The sequence below is a fragment of the Protomyctophum parallelum genome (assembly GCF_964188405.1).
Source record: "Protomyctophum parallelum genome assembly, chromosome: 7".
Lineage (NCBI taxonomy): Eukaryota > Metazoa > Chordata > Actinopteri > Myctophiformes > Myctophidae > Protomyctophum > Protomyctophum parallelum.
In genome coordinates this window covers 32,373,067-32,390,233 of record NC_139705.1, presented here as the reverse complement: position 1 = coordinate 32,390,233, position 17,167 = coordinate 32,373,067, and the positions used below count along the sequence as shown (strand labels likewise).

The 17,167-nt window shown below is 41.8% G+C and overlaps 2 protein-coding genes across 4 annotated transcripts; one reads left to right on the top strand and one right to left on the bottom strand.

Moving 5' to 3' along the window:
• The first annotated feature begins 2,732 nt into the window (after positions 1-2,732).
• Positions 2,733-12,924, top strand: tbc1d25 (TBC1 domain family, member 25). 3 transcript variants are annotated; one of them, XM_083769232.1, is made up of 7 exons: positions 2,733-2,929; positions 3,627-3,739; positions 5,489-5,643; positions 5,745-5,872; positions 6,419-6,607; positions 7,019-7,294; positions 7,974-12,924. In XM_083769232.1, the coding sequence occupies exons 1-7, from the start codon at positions 2,840-2,842 to the stop codon at positions 9,687-9,689; spliced, it is 2,667 nt and encodes an 888-aa protein (XP_083625358.1). In that variant the 5' UTR covers positions 2,733-2,839; the 3' UTR covers positions 9,690-12,924. The 3 variants fall into 3 exon arrangements, with proteins under 3 accessions (XP_083625358.1, XP_083625357.1, XP_083625359.1); XM_083769231.1 differs by having other exon boundaries at positions 5,745-5,941; XM_083769233.1 differs by lacking the exon at positions 5,489-5,643 and having other exon boundaries at positions 5,745-5,941.
• Positions 12,922-15,417, bottom strand: LOC310862033 (spastin-like; the record flags this gene model as incomplete). Its single annotated transcript, XM_083769770.1, has 2 exons — positions 12,922-12,930; positions 14,218-15,417. The coding sequence occupies 2 exons, from the start codon at positions 15,415-15,417 to the stop codon at positions 12,922-12,924; spliced, it is 1,209 nt and encodes a 402-aa protein (XP_083625896.1).
• Positions 15,418-17,167: the final 1,750 nt, after the last annotated feature.

Sequence of the window (17,167 nt, the reverse complement as noted above, 5' to 3'; positions counted from 1 at the left end):
CTTAATCAATTGAGTTTACATATAGGTTTAGTTGTTGGCATTATGGAAATGTTGGTGACTTTGTTGTATTTCCCCTTTTTTGGGGGGTGTTTTCTAAATAATCCCATAGATGTATTATTTTTTTAGGTTTTTCTTTTGTAACTGGAATTGTATGTTTTTAACTGGTCAAAACAAATAAAGTAAGAATTTATTATATGCATTGTATTTTACAATTAATTGCTGTCCGGAAGAAAGCACCTAACAAAAAAAATGTTCTCCATAAATCGGTGCTATTGAACACCCTTGCCTTGTGTTGGTTAAAAAAATATTTAACCAATGAAAAGTCAGAGTTAAAAAGCGCTTCAACAAAAACCTATTAACTCCACTTGAGCTGGATGTTTTTAAATTTCCTGAAAAATGAACATTTTAAATGTAGTATTGCCTCAATCAATGCTCATACTTTATCAATGTACGTGAGCCACCTGTAACCTAACTTAATCTTTTTTTCCTCTTAAATATTTCAAGTGTGCATTTCCACCACTAAAGTGGATTTTCTATGAGTTTATGTCTATGTGCGGAGGTTCCAAAGTTTTATCATTTAAGTTTTAAAAGTTAAATATTTAAAAAACTATAAAACATTTCAAAGTAAAATGTACAAGCATGAGTAAGCTAGATCTTTTTTTTTTTTTTTTTTTTTTTTTTTTTTTTTACAGATCTCCAGAAACCATGACTGGAGATTGGAACACATTTTAATTATGATAGTATTTAACATTAACATGGTGAAAAGCTCTTATTGTGGGCTTAGTGTGTACAAAAGAGACTAATTGAATCCATGGCTTTCAGAGTCTGGCCTTTTAACACCACTAATATAAATGTTAGACCGGCGATTGCATTGCACTGAGGAAAAGTTAATGGGAGCTTAGTTGTCATTGAGATGCAATCAAGTTTAGAGGGTAGCCTCAATTAGTTTGGAGGCACAGCTGCTCTCATCCTCCTTCAGACCTCCTGGACCTGATCCTCGGACCTACCAGGTTTCCTGGAAAGGTCTGTTATCATCCCCCCGAACCCTCCAAACTGGGGTCCCACAGGGATCTGTACTTGGTCCCCTCCTTTTCTCACTGTACACTAAATCCCTTGGCACTATCATCTCTGCTCACAATATATCCTATCACTGCTACGCCGATGACACACAACTGTTCCTATCCTTCCCCCCCTCTGCCACTCAGGTGGAAGAGCGCATCACTGCATGCCTGGCTGACATCTCACAGTGGATGTCCTCCAACCACCTCAAGCTGAACCCAGACAAGACTGAGCTTCTCTTCTTCCCAGCTAAGTCCTGCCCTATGCGGGAGCTAACTGCCCTGGTAACGTCTGTCCCAACAGCCAGGAATCTTGGTGTTGTCCTGGACAGTCAGCTCTCGTTCAAAGCTCACATCACAGCTGTCACTCGATCATGTAGGTTCACACTCTATAACATACGACGAATTAGACCGTTCCTCACCCAGGAATCAGCCCAGCTCCTAATCCAGACAACAGTCTTGTCAAAACTCGACTATTGTAACTCCCTCCTTACTGGCCTACCAGCATGTGCACTTAAGCCTCTCCAGCTGATCCAAAATGCAGCAGCTCGCTTGGTCTTCAACCAGCCAAAATTCTCACATGTCTCCCCCCTGCTCCGCTCCCTCCACTGGCTCCCGGTCGCTGCCCGCACAGAATACAAAACTCTGATGCTGGCATTCAAAGCAACCAAAGGTATGGCTCCCCCATATCTTACAAGTATGATTGAACCCTACAAACCCTCCCGCGCACTCAGATCAGCCAACGCAGGGAAACTGGAAGTACCCTCACTAAAAACGCCGGGACAACGCTCCACACGTCCCAAACTCTTCTCCCTTCTGGCTCCAAAACTGTGGAATGCACTTCCCATTGCAGTCAGAACTGCAGCATCACTCCCAATCTTCCGCCGTAGCCTGAAAACCCACCTTTTCAGACTCCATCATGGCCCATAGCACTTACCCTAACCCCTTAGATAGCATTTCTGTTGGCTTAGATAGCATTTGACACAGACTTATAGCATGTTATGTAGACAGCACTATAATTGTATTGTATATAGTCATAGCACGCAATAGTACATAATATAGCATAGTAGTGAATATGTATAGTTTATTATGTATAGTGTATGTATAGTTTCATCATATAGATATTCCACTGTTACCTTCTTAGCTTACGCATGTCTCATGATAAATGCTTTTATGTGATGTATTCCCATGCTTTTGTTCTTGCTTAAATGTAAGTCGCTCTGGATTAAGAGCGTCTGCTAAATGCCTAAATTGTAAATTGTAAATTGTATCCTATAGTGCTCCTAGCATTTCTGTCAACAGCTCAATGCCTGCCTCATACGTTTGTGTTTAACCTGTATAAATTCCAGAGTTAACGAGAGAGACAGACCGTTGACTGACTACGCCAATATAAAATTCAAGGGAAAAGAGGGCGCTTTTTTCCTTTATTTTTGACGATGGGTTCAACTTCTCAGATTGGGCCCTCATAGATGCTGATGCTGTGTGTCAAGCCTGGCATAGACGCTGGCCCTGGCCAATCGCTGCTGCGCATGCCATGTAGTCCAAATGGAGATATTGCGCGTGCGCAGATCAGATGAACAGGGTATAACCATAGATATAAAAAAAGTTAAAAGCTTTTATTGTGAAGGCAGAATAAAACGCAGGAAACAAGTGTATTGAAAGGAACTCCCTCTATCTGCTGCTGGGCGAAAAGAGAGCTAGTACAGCTACAGAAGAGAAACATGAACTGCTACATCTCGTACCATTGTTGATCAAAATGTCTGTAATTTAATGGTGGAAGAATGAATACAAGTGATACACAACGATCGTGTTTTCAAGCGTCTACAATGGCTGGCGAGGAGGAGAGGGGGGTGGTGCGAGTGAAAGTCAAGGTAAGAAGAAGAAGAGCATTGCCTGTGTGTTACACACAGTGATGGCCGCACAGTAGTGCTGTCTGTGTTGGAAAGCCTGTCTAATAATTAAACATCATGGTGTTATTTTGACACCAGTCACGAACCAAGTTCTAATTTGATGGTAGATTCGTCTGAGTTCGATTCAAACGGATCGCACATCTATTTGTTATTTCGGTAGGTACATACCAGCTGTTAACATCAACCGCGACAGTGGACGTGGACGTCATCTTCTCCGTGTGTGAATGATGATGTCTGTGCGAGACGTCTGACTGTGAGAGATGCAGTGTTTGTTCATCTCAGTATAACGTTGAATAGCCTACTTACTACACAAATGTGGATATTAATTATAATTCAATGTTGCTGTGATAATGTCGCCAAACCATCCAAGTCTAGTTGGCTCCAGAATAGATACTCTCGTTAGAAATTACTTATTATTAAAAATGTCCCTGACACATTTATTTGCCATTTGATACCACTTAATTGCAATGTTATGAGTCAACAGCTCCAGTGTTATTGAAGTTATGACTTTACTTTGCCCATGTCTTGTGCTATGCACTGCCATGCAGATGTGGTGACCCACAAGTGTTATTTATTTATAATAACTAAGTGTTTTTGTATAAAATATGGCAGTTTAATAGTGGAGGGTTTTAAAGGATTATTTCTCAACACTTTGCAGAAATGTGATGGGGCACTTCCTGCAGCAGAGTATCGCTCATTTGCTGTGGATCCACAAATAACGTCACTGGAGGTGCTACAGCACATACTCATCCGAGCCTTTGACTTAAATGGGTAAGAGAGATGGATGGCTTGCCTGTGGTGCTGCTGCTGCACATGGTAACCCATTAAGACCTGAGGCAGATTATACAAATGCCTTCAAAATCAGTAGTTCTCAAACGTTTTTTTGTAATTCCAAATTGTTCCACAATTTTCAAACACTTTCAATGTGGAAAAAAGAGAAGCAGGAGCGCATCTGTTTGGCTCTTTTGTACAACTGGGTGACAGAATTGATACAAAAAAGGATGAGACCAATTAAGGCACTCTTATAGAAAAGTTAAAAAGACTAACCTTTTATCTTTTCTTTTCTACAAGAGTCTCATCCTTTTTTGCACTTTCAATGTGAGCTTGTACTGTACAATGCTATTTTTCCAATGCAAAAATATAAACAGTCACAGATGCTTAATGGGTTAATCATTAATCAGCTGATAAGTAATCCCAAAGTAGGTTTTTACTCTATTTGTGTACCCTGTTTAATTGTTCATGTAATGTTTTAGTATATAGTCATCTCGCACACTTGTCTGTCCTGATAAGCGACCGAAACGTCGACCTAATAAAGAGCAACATGAGCAAGTGTCTGACAGTGTGCGGGACCTCTTCTTTGTCTTTCAAAGATACCCTTCTCATGATATGCTCTATTGCCCTACGCACCTGTCACCAGCCTTTTGAGGTGTGCATCAGCCTTTTGCTATAAAGTATATACATTGATGAACACACTTTGTTTTATCTAGTTTTCCACTTAAAGTAAGTTGGCTCCCGTTAATGTGGAGGGATACTAGTACAGTGGGCACCTGAGACCTCTGGGCACTGAATTGAATATTGCAATCTTTGCAGAAATTATTAAAATATGTGCTATAGAAAATGTGTTTTTGTTGTGTGAAATAATACATAGTATGTGGGGGAAAAAGTTTGTTGTCTCAAATGAGCAACTGTAAACCCATTTAAACTACGCTTTAGTACGGTATATGGCTTAGTATAATATATTATTAGATTAGATGCATCTACATGTATTTTTAGCAAACGATCGTTTTTAGTTAAGGTAGTTCAAATTTGTATAGAAAGACCTAAAGGCTCATTCATAGTCTGGATTTTCGATGGTAGGTGACCAGTCCACCGTTCCGGTGGTGAGCTGACCACCGGAGTTGAAATAACGTTGAGCGGTGGTGTGTAAAAACAGAGAAGGGCGGGGGCGGTGGTTTGCTCTTCACCGCAACTCGTGACATCATGGTGTAGTTTGGTGGTCACCTCGCCACCGAAAATCCAGACTATGAATGAGCCTTAACCAGGGACTGGCGTTGCAAATTAGCCAATTAGCCACCATATGTAAAACGCAACGGTCTCATGTTTTTATAACTTGATACATCGTTTTTTGTATTGTCCCTGTTAAATAAACGTGTATAAATATAAAACAATAAAAATGGCGGTTCTGTTACGCCGCTTTCTGAGTTTATAAATGTCGCCTTAGTGCACCCTTATATTTCAGATCTAAAAGTCCAAACAACCGATGGTCCCTTATGGGTCCATTTGGTTTCTGAGGTGGCCAGTTTTGGGGGAAAAATAGGTGCACAGAAAAGAGGTATCAGGTGTCCACTGTACCACGGTGAGGGACTGGTGAAGTCGGTGTGCGTATTTCTGTGCTGCTTGCTGAGGGTTCATTGCTCAAGCTAGGCTGAGTATCGAATGTTGGATGTGAAAAGCCTGTCAGTCACAGCCTGGCTAGTAACCAGGCTTTGCAACCATTTTCCTTTATTGTTTTCTGCTTAGGAAGCAACATTTTGGGATCAGTTACTTGTCCCGTGATCGGGGCGGCGTGGAAGCATATCTTTCCCTCCTGTCTGACTGGGATTTGGACGCTGCATTTGTCAGTGCAGCGAAACCCTATCTACAGCTTAAGATGGACATCAAACCCTCAGAAGATAGTAAGAGGACACATATTGTCTTATATCCAAAGTGGAAAGGTCGCATTTAGAGTACCGGTATCTAACCTACTGCATCTGTTGACTATTTTGTCCATTTCCAGGTCCTGTTATGGAAGACTGGGACATCATCAGCCCTAAAGAAGTGATCGGCTCGGAGCAGCTTCCTGGGGAGAAGACTAAGTCCTTGACCTCTGCTGCTCTCCCCTTCACCCAGTCCTTGTTGTCCCAGGTTACTGATGACCTTCCTCAGCCAGTCAGCCAGCTCTTTTACCAGCCGCTCACTGCAGCATTGAGTCAGGTCCTTTGCTCAGCTTGTCCTCTGCACTAGAGCCTGGCCGATCTATCGGTTTCATCTGGACATATCGGCTGCAGTGACGCAGCCGATATGTCCAGATTTTTTGCTACTTTCAACCTAGTGGCCCTATTTTGGGCATGTGATTATAGGTGAACATTTTGTAAAGAAGAAAAAATAGCAGATCTACCAGCTCTTTTTTTGGAGAAAAAAATTAAGTTTAGTTTAGTTAAGTTGAGTTAAATGTTCTAAAATACAGCACTTAAATGAATTATTTGAAATGTCAAAAAGTGATTGGTGATTATATATATATTTTGTTTACTTTAATTAAATAGAAATTTAAATTATTATTAAAAGAATGTATCGATCAGAACATTGCTAATCGGTTGCCATCAAACCCAAAATTCTGGTATCTATCAGGCTCTACTCTGCACCGCACAGTGACTCACTACACACTCATAGTCTTTTACTCTCTGTGTCTAGATGGGCCGGACCTTGTCCAAAGTCCAACAGGCCTTGAGTTGGTCTTATGGGGAGGAGATCAAGCCTTTCAAGCCACCCCTGAGCGACGTTGAGTTCCACAGTTACCTTAATGGACAGGGCCAGCTGACACGACCTGAAGAATTAAGGTTACGCATCTATCATGGTGGTGTGGAGCCTTCACTACGAAAGGTACAGTAGTTGACCTGTGCTCTTTGCCTGTTCCATACCCACCCAGGTTCTACATAATGTTTTCTTATTTGCAGCTGATTCTTTGCTAGCATGTATTTTTCAAGACACTATCAATAATTAATAGAAGCTCCCCCCAATTACAGACTTGGTCATTGGTGCGGTTTGGATCAGTATGGATCAGTTGTGGCCTGCTTTTTTCTTGTTTCTACACAGACATTTTAAATACTTACACATATACAACATGGTTTTCCTACAGTTTGGTTCCGTTTATATTCCCCTAAGGTTCCCCAAAATAGACTTAACTGCAATAGTTAATGTTATTTCATATCATAGAAAATGACATCTTTACCACTGTCTTGTCTTGTCACAACATGGCTATTATGTAACCTGAATCTCATTTTGTCGCACCAGGTGGTGTGGCGGTATCTTCTCAACGTGTACCCGGACGGACTGAGCGGACAGGAGAGGATGGACTACATGAAAAGGAAGACCAGAGAGTATTACCAGCTGAAGGGAGAGTGGGCTGTTAGGGTCAGCCCCGAGGACCTGGAATTCATCCGGGGGAACGTTCTGAAGGATGTCCTGAGGACGGACCGTGCCCATCCATACTACGCCGGCTCGGAGGATAGCCCTCACCTCACTGCTCTCACAGACCTACTCACAACGTTTGCCATCACACACCCACAGGTGTGTAAAGCAATTTCATTTGTTTTTTTTGTGCATTTAACCACTTAACCACAAATTGGGGCACCAGGGTTAAAGTGGTAAGATGTTGGTTCTCTATCCATAACCCTGTCGGAGCACTCTCCATCCACTTTTGGGTTCCAGTTCTACTGAATTGCAGTTATTTCCTCTAAACTTTCTGCAGCCTCTATCTGTGCTTATGATTTCCATATGAATTCTGGGTTTATTTCCCCACAGTACAGCCAAGAGAATAAGGTGGCAGATTTAGGTCAGACTGGCAGGAAGGCAAGGCAGTACCTCTGCATGCAAACTGGGTTGCTGGGTACTGTACCACTCAGTGTGTGGCTGGTCAGCCAGGATCAGGTGTTCATATTAGAGTTCACATTTCAACCGACTTTTTCCATGATGACTTATGATCACTGAACGTTATGGTGATTTAAAGTTTTACAACATCAAAATATATAATATATAACAAAATATTTGTCCCTCACGGGGTGTCTGGGTGAAATCCCTGCCGACCACCCTGGAGAGTGGAGTTCAAATCCTCCATTGTGCCTCCGGCTTAGCTGGGCTCGCCAGGAATCATAAAACCCCATGATTTCAGCCATCGGTAAGGTTTTGTTGATGCTCGTAAAATCTAGATTTAGTATTTCCTCTGTTGTAATCGGAATTTCTTTTTCAGATATCGTACTGTCAAGGAATGAGCGACATCGCCTCCCCAATACTTGCCGTCATGGACAACGAGGCCCACGCCTTCATTTGCTTCTGTGGCATCATGAAACGCTTGGAGGGGAACTTCCGCCCCGATGGGCAACTCATGTCTGTTAAGTTCCAGCACCTGAAGCTGCTCTTGCAGTACTCAGACCCTGAATTCTACGCCTACCTGGTTTCTCGCGGCGCTGACGACCTCTTCTTCTGCTACCGCTGGCTGCTCCTAGAGCTCAAGCGGGAGTTCGCCTTCGACGACGCTCTCAGGATGCTGGAAGTGACGTGGAGCTCTCTGCCCCCCGATCCTCCCGAGACGGAGGCGGAACTCCTGGGGCCTCCGTTGGAGACGGACGATGCAACCATGCCCTGCACGGCGAAGGACTCGATGGTCGAGGGCTGTCTCGGGAACGAAGACGAGGATGAGGAAAAAGAACGGCATCGCAGAAGGCACATGCTGAGGCCTTCCAGGGAGGAACTGGATGGAGGCAGGAAGCCAAAAAACACGAGGCCAGACAGAGGAGTTGACAGGAAAGGTGATGGAGATTTTAACGTATCCTGTGTGGTAAAGGAAAAGGCAGTCTCACTGGCCTCTCCTTTGGAGAAACAAGCTAGTTATGGGGATTTTAAATATTACAGCGCCCGAAATGATGATAGCTTTGATATGGAGGATGCTGACCCGCCAGAGGAAGCCCTGGAGTTTGAAACCTCGCAGCCTCAGCCGGCCGCCCCAAGCCGCCAGTCCACAATGGACAGTGAGGAGGATCCCGGTGAAAGAGTGCCCCTCATAAACAACCACATTATTTCCTCTCCCGAAACTGAGGGGAGAAACTCCTCTAATGGACTGGTATCCCCAGCTTCCCTGTTCCCCGGAGGCTTAACCAACTGGAAGACTAGTTCGTCTCCATCCCCTACCTTTTCGGCCTCACCCTCAAGCTGGCCAGGCGATTCGCCAGAATCTCCTTCAGAAAAGTACAACTGTCCAACTGTAACCAATGGAGTAGCTGTCTCACCAGAGACAACACCAAGAGGACTGGCCCCCTTTGGCCCTGTGCTCGGCAATATTGGAGCCAATTCTCCCACTAACCCCGCTGTAAAAACCTCTGCCGCTTCTCCGTCGACGTCCCACTCTCAGAGTAGATCTTTGGTGTCGTCACCCATCTTGTCCTTTGGTAGAGGCCCTTCATTACCCTCTCTCTGCAACAAATCCCCCAACACCTCCGTCAATATGACCAACTCTACCAAGTCGGAGAGCGCCAGCATTATTAAACCGTGCTCTCTGCCTCCGCCTCAAGAGTTCGGAAAAGGGAATCCTTTCATGCTGTTCCTGTGCCTATCCATCCTGCTGGAGCATCGAGACCACATCATCAAAAACAGTTTGGATTACAATGAGCTAGCGATGCACTTTGACCGCCTCGTCCGACGACACAACCTCGGCCGGGTGCTTCAGCGGGCCAAGGCGTTGTTCGCGGACTACTTGCATAGTGAAGTGTGGGACTCGGAGGAAGGGGACGAGGTCAGCTCTGACTCCCCGACCACAGCGACTGCTGCTCCACTTTCCCCCTCTCTGGCCCCCTCTGGCAGACCCCTTTTCACCCCTTTATCATCCCCTCACCTGTTGTCTCCAAATTCCACGTACAACAACCTTGCTACCACAATTCCATCCCCAGAAGCCTATTCACCCTCTTCCTGATTCCTTCACAAATGGCCTGATATTTGCTTTATGTATTTCAAGATTGGCGGCTAAGGGCACCCATATGGCAGTTTTTTCTTATGCACACCGTTTTTCGAGTATTGTTTCTAAATATATAATTATGCACATTGTTGATAAAGATGTTAATTATTCCAGTGTAATAAGAAAAATTGCCTGACGAGAATGAAACACCTGCGCAGAACCGTGAAATCCAATGCCTTTTTGGGTTCATTATAAATATTAGAATCTTTGAGATAGACAGAAAATCGGCCTTCCTGCTCTCCAAAATATCAGAATTGGCTTGAAGAAATCCATATCAAATGACATTTGAACCCAATAAACCTACTATTACCATTGAGTTATACTTGGTTGCACACTTGGTTGCATGCCATGTCGTGCAACCAAGTATAAAGTGGCTTACTGGAGATGCCTGTTCTTGGTTGAGGGTGTCCCTTTGATGGGGCTAAAACATAGTTATATGGGCTAAAACTATTTTCTCCGGTTTATTTATGCTCCCAAGTAATGTATTTCTTATTATTACCATAATTATCTTGGTTATTTATTGGTTTTTCTTCCAAGCTATTGAATATACTCACTAACCTTTTTGGTCTTTTTTGACTTTCAAATATTATAACAATTTACAATTTAGGCATTATCAACCGAACCGGTATGCTCATACAGAAATATTTATTTCTTTTTCTGAAGAAAGGACTATTAATCAAGGCACTTGTGGGAAATGTAAACTAAAGGACTTGTGCCACCTGAACTAAATAATAGAGACAGTCCCTCTGAGGAACTTGTACTCAAGAGGATTGTCTAAAACTTTTACAGCCGGAAACACATGGCAACATTTAAAAAACACAGATTTGAGAGCCACATTTTTCTTGGCTTTTTCTACAGGTTTTCCCATGTAAAACAGACTCTGCAATATTGGACTTTTTAATACATCACCCCCCCCCCCCCCCCCCCCCCCCATTTTTTATGCTTTATTTCTTAGATAGGAGAAGTGGCAGAAAACCAAGGGCAGGAGAGAAATGACTGGGGGTCGGATTTGAACTTGGGTACTTGTGGCTCATGTGAGTCTGTGCACTAACTGGCTGAGCCACCAGTCACCCCTGATATGAGACTTCTCTTACTGATAGTTTGGTTGTGTTTTTCTTTTTTTGCAAGTGTTCTTTTTTGAATGAGGACAAATAATGGCTAACCATATAGTGCACTTAGCCTCTGTTGCTTTAACTTTGTTTACAAGTTATTTGTTTTGGTTAAGTCACAAAAGTGTCTGTTAAGTTTTGTTTGAACAACATGGTAGTACATACAGTACAGCTCATACTGTATATTCTTATCCAGACCACGTCGTTTAAAAGAATGATCTATTTTGTTAGCTATATGTTAGCTTCTCCTGACATTGGCTATGTTCACATTCATGTCTTTGGCTGTGAACAGACATGAAAGTGGTATAACCTTGAGCTGAACTTGCATAGATGATGACTCATGTCTGTATCTATCTACCATATAATTAAATAATATATTTAAATATAAAGTGTTGGAAGTATTTTAAGAAGTACATTATGTACTAATCTTTTATCAATTCCATTTGACCAAACAGGTCAGTAGACTTGTTTGAAGTTTCTTTTGAATCAATCAGTATTTGACCTTAACACCTGGTTTCAGAATTCTAAGATTAGTTGAGTCTTAAGAGTCAAACTAATATGATATTCTACTTCTTGAAATACATCCCAGGACTTTTCTATCTTAACTAAGTTACAGTATGAATATATTTGAAAGCAGGACTATATTGTCCAGATTATTGGTCTGTATAATGTATGATGATCACCTGGGATGTTGCACACCCTAACTAACCTCAGTATTCATTGTAAAGTATGTTATCCATCCCTTTTATTCAGTCAAGGATTACTACTTCCCAAAGACAGTTGTTTTGTTCCTGTCTGTTACGGTTTAATGTGCAATCCAAAGTTATTTTTTCCAAAGAAACTTAAGATGTGTATATGCTTTAAGTACTGCAGCTGCAGTATGTTGAAACAAAGTTACTGAAGCTTATGTGATTCTCTTAAGTCTTGATATTAACTTTGCAGTGCAACGGCTAGTGTAAAGTTCTACAGATCTCTGGACCAGGCACCCACATAAAATTGAATTTATGTCAAACATGTGAATGTTTAGACATTCTCCATCTCATCACGCTTTCTTTACTGTAAAAACTTTCATGGCACAACTTTTAGTATGTGCCATGAAAATAAGAAATATCAGCCTACGTAGTATGTCCAACCTTTGGCAGAAAAGTGCCTCGTCACCAGTTGTGAACAAGTAGCCTTCATTTATGTATTTTACGCGCATACTCTTCAACTTGCCATTATATTCTAAAGTGCTATTGTAGGATCAAATTAGTTGGTGTATTGAACAAGTTAACAGATCTGTTGTTATTTGGTGATTTACTGGAATGTACAGTAGCTGCTCTCAACATAAATGTCTTGCCTTTTGTTGGATTGCACATTTATTCTTTCAGTTACCATATTTTTGTTTGTCCCTGTCTGTTTTAACCATTTTCAATTTTTCGTCCATATTTTAGGCATGTCATAGGCATAATTGATTTAAAACAATGCTCAAATAGCTGATCTACAAGTTTGCGTCGCGATGAGACATGTTGTAAAGCTTGTAGAGCGGCTATTTCAGCGATTCATCATATGACATATATATAGGGCTTAAATGTTTAAATACATCTGAATACATTTGATTCAGCCTGGAATTCAGAATGCTGGAGATGGGCAGCAAAAGTGATCATGTCAGAACTCTAATTGCCACAATGCTGGACACACACAGGCCTACTGAACGTGCTTCTCTTTAAAGCAAGGACGGAATTGACTTTCATTGAGATGGCCTTGTGATTATTGTGATTATTAGTTTGTTTTGTCTCATTGTTTTGTATCATAGTATGTACTGTAATAAGTATTTAAAAAAATTGAATCAATTGATGAAACTTGCACTAAAAGCAAGCAATATGTGCATTTGTACAAACTCAAAATGTACTCTCAAATTATATGTGCACAGAAGATACACTTTTTAAACACACTAATGTATCATTGATTGTGTATTGTATACAAATACATTTCTGTTCCATGCAACTGGCTTGCAAAAGGAATGCTCCATTTGGATCAATGTACTGTATGTACTATTTATCAACACAAGAAACTAAATGCTCACTCTTTGTTTTCTGTCCTCAGATGTTCTGAAGAATGGAAGTTTTCAAAAGATTAATAATGTGATTCTAAGCCACAGTTATGGAACACTCAACTCTAAAAGGAAACTTGCAAGTTTATTAATCTTCGAAATATAACATATATATATATATTTCCTATCATAAAACATTTTACTGATAGTTCCTATACCCTAGTTCCATGGGGTGAGCTGAACTATTTTATACTAGAGTTTCGGGCTGCTACACGGCCCTCACATCTAGAGTTGTCAGTCATCTGTATGGCCATATGCATATGAGCATGCTGATATGCCCATATATTGTTCGTGGCTGATGCCATGACACACTCCATATTTGGGCGTAGCTGCATTGGGAACTTATATCCTTATGGTGAGTCATGTTGACATGAGGTTTGCCCATCCAGAGCCATAGAGTAAGACAGTTACGATATTGAGGGGGCAGAAAACTGAGCGCTGTTCATGCAGCCTGGAGTTTGGAATGTATCGTTTTTAATGAGGGTGGCGCAAATAACAGCAATTTTAGGCATGTGTGCAACATGACCCTTTTAAATTATTGTACAGTGACAACTAAAGTCTCTGTAATGTTTATGTTGTACTATTACTAAAAAACAATCTAAAGTAAAGGGATTTGAGATCATTAAAGCTGGGCTGTTGCCTGAGTCCAGTGCATTCTGCCTCTTCGCATAATGCTTTTCGCCAATAGTCTAAACGTCTATGTAGAAGAGCCATTGGACTGGCCCCATGAAGTAAACAGAGTTGTCGTAACTATCTTACTCTGTGTCTCTGCGCCCATCTACCCTCTCTTCAGCCAATTTTAATATTGGATTAGTTTGGAATCTGCTATATGCAACATAAATAGTCAAACTATCATACCCACAATCCCTCAGCATTCTACCCAATTATTCACAGCCGTTTCCAATACTTTTTTTTTGCCCTAAAGGTTGTGAGTTTGAGCCCTGGCCCTGGGTAATGCAGATTGCAGAATAAACATGTTCAAGTCCTAATCAGGCATTGTGCTGTGTGAGATATGTCTTCAGGGTTTATTGTACAGTTTTATATTGTACAGGGACAATTATGCACATTAATCAAAAATTTAGTTCACATCACTGAGCCAGTTTAATAGCAAAGAGAAAATGTTCTTCTGTAGTCCCTGAGCAGGTTGGTAAAATGGTGATCTATAATAATGACCATCAATACAAAACATAGACCTATTATCAGTACAATGCAATACAATACCATACAATACAATACAAGTAAATATAAGTGCAAAAGATAAAACAAAACAGTTCTGCTGATTAACCCTCCTTGTTGTTTCTGAGCCAAAAGCTGTGTCGCCAAAGTCTTTGTTCCATCGTGCATACAAGATAAGAGTCTGTGGATGGACAGTGGGTTTTATACGTTTCAATGAATCTTCAAAGTCTTTTAGCTGGATGTTGCGCACCTTACTAGCAGCCATGTTCTGGACTTGTGTTGGTCCCAGTTCCCTAATTGCCCCAAGTGAAGCATCTTTGGCTAATGAAGTGAGATCACTTCCTGAGTAGCCCGCAGTCACTTGTGCTAAATGAGCCATCTCTGTTTTGTTAATTGGATTCCCATGCTTTCCCAAAAGATTTCTTAGCAGCTTAAATCTTGTCTCCTCATTTGGTAAAGTCACATAGACTCTCTTTGCAAAGCGCCTGAGTACTGCTTCGTCAAGCTCCTGAGGCCTGTTGGTGGCCCCCATTACCAACACTCTCTCATCTCCTCCTGACTGCACACCATCAAACTGAACCAGGAACTCTGTTTTTAATCGTCGACTGGCATCATGTTCTCCTTCACTTCTTGCACAAAGCAGGCTATCGATTTCGTCAATAAAGATGATTGAAGGCTGTAATGCCCTGGCAACGGCAAACAATGCTCGGACAAGCTTCTCACTCTCTCCCAGATATTTAGAGGTCAAACTGGAAGCACTGATGTTGAAGAATGTAGCATTTGACTCCACTGCAACCGCTTTAGCCAACATTGTCTTTCCATTTCCTGGAGGACCAAATAAGAGCAATCCACGGGCTGGACTTCTCAGGCCAATAAACAGCTCTGGTCTTAATGAAGGAAAGATGACAATTTCCTGGAGTGCTTGCTTGGCCAGTTCCTGCCCAGCAACATCTTCAAAGCGCACAGTCGTGCCACTGTCAACAATTTCATTAAGAATCAATTTGGCCAGTGTACTGTCCACATTCTTAAAGTTTTTCATGTCCATCTTTTGGGGCTGCTTTATACTTGATTTTCCAATTTGCACTTTTCTCCCTTGTTGAGTGATCTTAACGTCATTGGATCCGGGACCGGGAGCAGATCTGAAAGTAGTGGAGGGTTTGTTGGGATTGCATGGTGCACAGCCAGCGCCTACTCCAGACTGGTTTTGTAGTCCAGGCTGGGATGGAGGATCGTTTGAGACACTATGAGGATAGTTTTCTCTCTTAGATTTCACTGTAGCTTCCAAGACTGCAAGTCTTTCTTTTACCATGGTGAGTCTAGTCACCATTTTAACCTGAAGACTCTTTGTCTGATCATACAGCCCTCTCTGTCCTGCAACATCAACTGCAATACCTCTTTCAAGCTCTGCAATGCCTTTCTTGTACCACTGACAAGCCTCTTCCTTCACACTTGTATTATCTTCATCGATTCTTAATGCCAGATATATGCATTTGACCGCCTTCGCATTATGGCTTATTATAACATTGCAGTTGTCTGCCGATTGTTGTCTGTTCCTACCTACATTTGTAGGTGGACATGGTTCTCTTGCATTGAAACACACAGTCGAGTCAGTGGGAGTTCTAATTTTTCCACAGCTGTAACGTTGCAGACGTCCATGCACGTTTGCAATAATCCAAGGGGTGAATATAAAATACACAAAATACTGTATCAGTGTTTCAAAGTGATGTTGAATCCTCCTGAACAACATGGTAGGGAGTAATTTAAAAAAGTGAATAGGTTTTATAAATTTCAATTTATGTCCTTGACCAAAGGTGTGGTCTGACTCTGACATCACATGATGTCAGCTCTGGTTTGTGTTTGTACACAAACGAAAACTGTTGCTATGCGACTGACCGAGTTTGAGCTTAAAAGTTACAGATGCGTGCAGAGGATGAAAAACTGCTAAATAAAGTTACTTTTTAAAGTGACACACGTTTCAACCAATGAGCAAATCCGTGCAGAGTGGTACCAGCATCATAGCGGTAGCCTACTGTAGGTCTACTGACAGTTGTCAGAAGCATTGTTTGTCAGATGTGAACTACAAAAAGTGGCCCTCGGGGCACAGGTCTCCACTAGGCCAGGTCAGGTTGTGGCCTCCTGGTGGCGCTATAATTAGGCCAATGTGAAAAGGGTGCCATTTGTTCTTACGCCTTTGATGGCAAAAATGATTTGAGGCATTTTGTTCCAAAAATGTGTTTTGCCAAAAATTCACCTGTTGGTGGCGCTATAACATAACAGCCAATGTGAAAAGGGTGGTATATATTCCTCAGCCTAGTAGGAAAGTGTGTGAAGGATTTCACATAAATTCCATGCTGCGTTCATGATTTGAGGCCTTTTGTTCAAAACGGGCCAATCCTGCAAACTTTGCCAATGTTTGGATGGAATATGAAATATTGGACAGATCTGTCTTGAGCACATGACTATAGAGATACTGTGTAACGATTTGCGGGATTTTTTGACAAAATCTGGAGGAGTAAATGTGTTTTCCAAAAGTCGGCCTCCTGGTGGCGCTATAACAGGCCGTTCTGGACCATTTTGGGCAGAGGTTCCTTGTTGGCATCTAGGGAGTGTGTGTGTGCAAAGTTTGGCATCGGCTGGGTTAACGGAGATTAGCTGGTAACGGACGGACAGTGTGCAAAACATACTCTCCCCCCATGCCTTCGGCCTGGTGGAGACAATTATTAACACAAGAGTCAACTTGCTCTGCATTGTGAGTGACCGTAGCAAACCTGGTTCGAATCTGGCTGCGTGTAATTTTTTGATTTTGAGGAGCTATGTCCAGCTTTTAGTGTATGTAAAATCAATAATGCTATTTATGTAGAGAATGAAACCACTATTTTATAAGTCGCCATCCTTTTGCTCTGCTGCCACTAATAACATGATAGGAGGTTATTATTACACCAAGAAATTCAAATAAACAAGCACGCAGCTATGAGTCATAGCTGATTTATTGTGAACTATTAAAGCTCAATGCGTCATAGCCTATGACGCATTGAACACACAGTGGCTGCTGGCTGGCA

Bases quoted from the DNA above. Each gene is read 5' to 3' on its own strand.
- tbc1d25 (XM_083769231.1), top strand. From the start codon at position 2,840: ATGAATACAAGTGATACACAACGATCGTGTTTTCAAGCGTCTACAATG. The intron at 2,930-3,626 runs GTAAGAAGAAGA...AACACTTTGCAG, and splicing joins TGGTGCGAGTGAAAGTCAAG to AAATGTGATGGGGCACTTCC. The intron at 7,295-7,973 runs GTGTGTAAAGCA...TTTCTTTTTCAG, and splicing joins TTGCCATCACACACCCACAG to ATATCGTACTGTCAAGGAAT.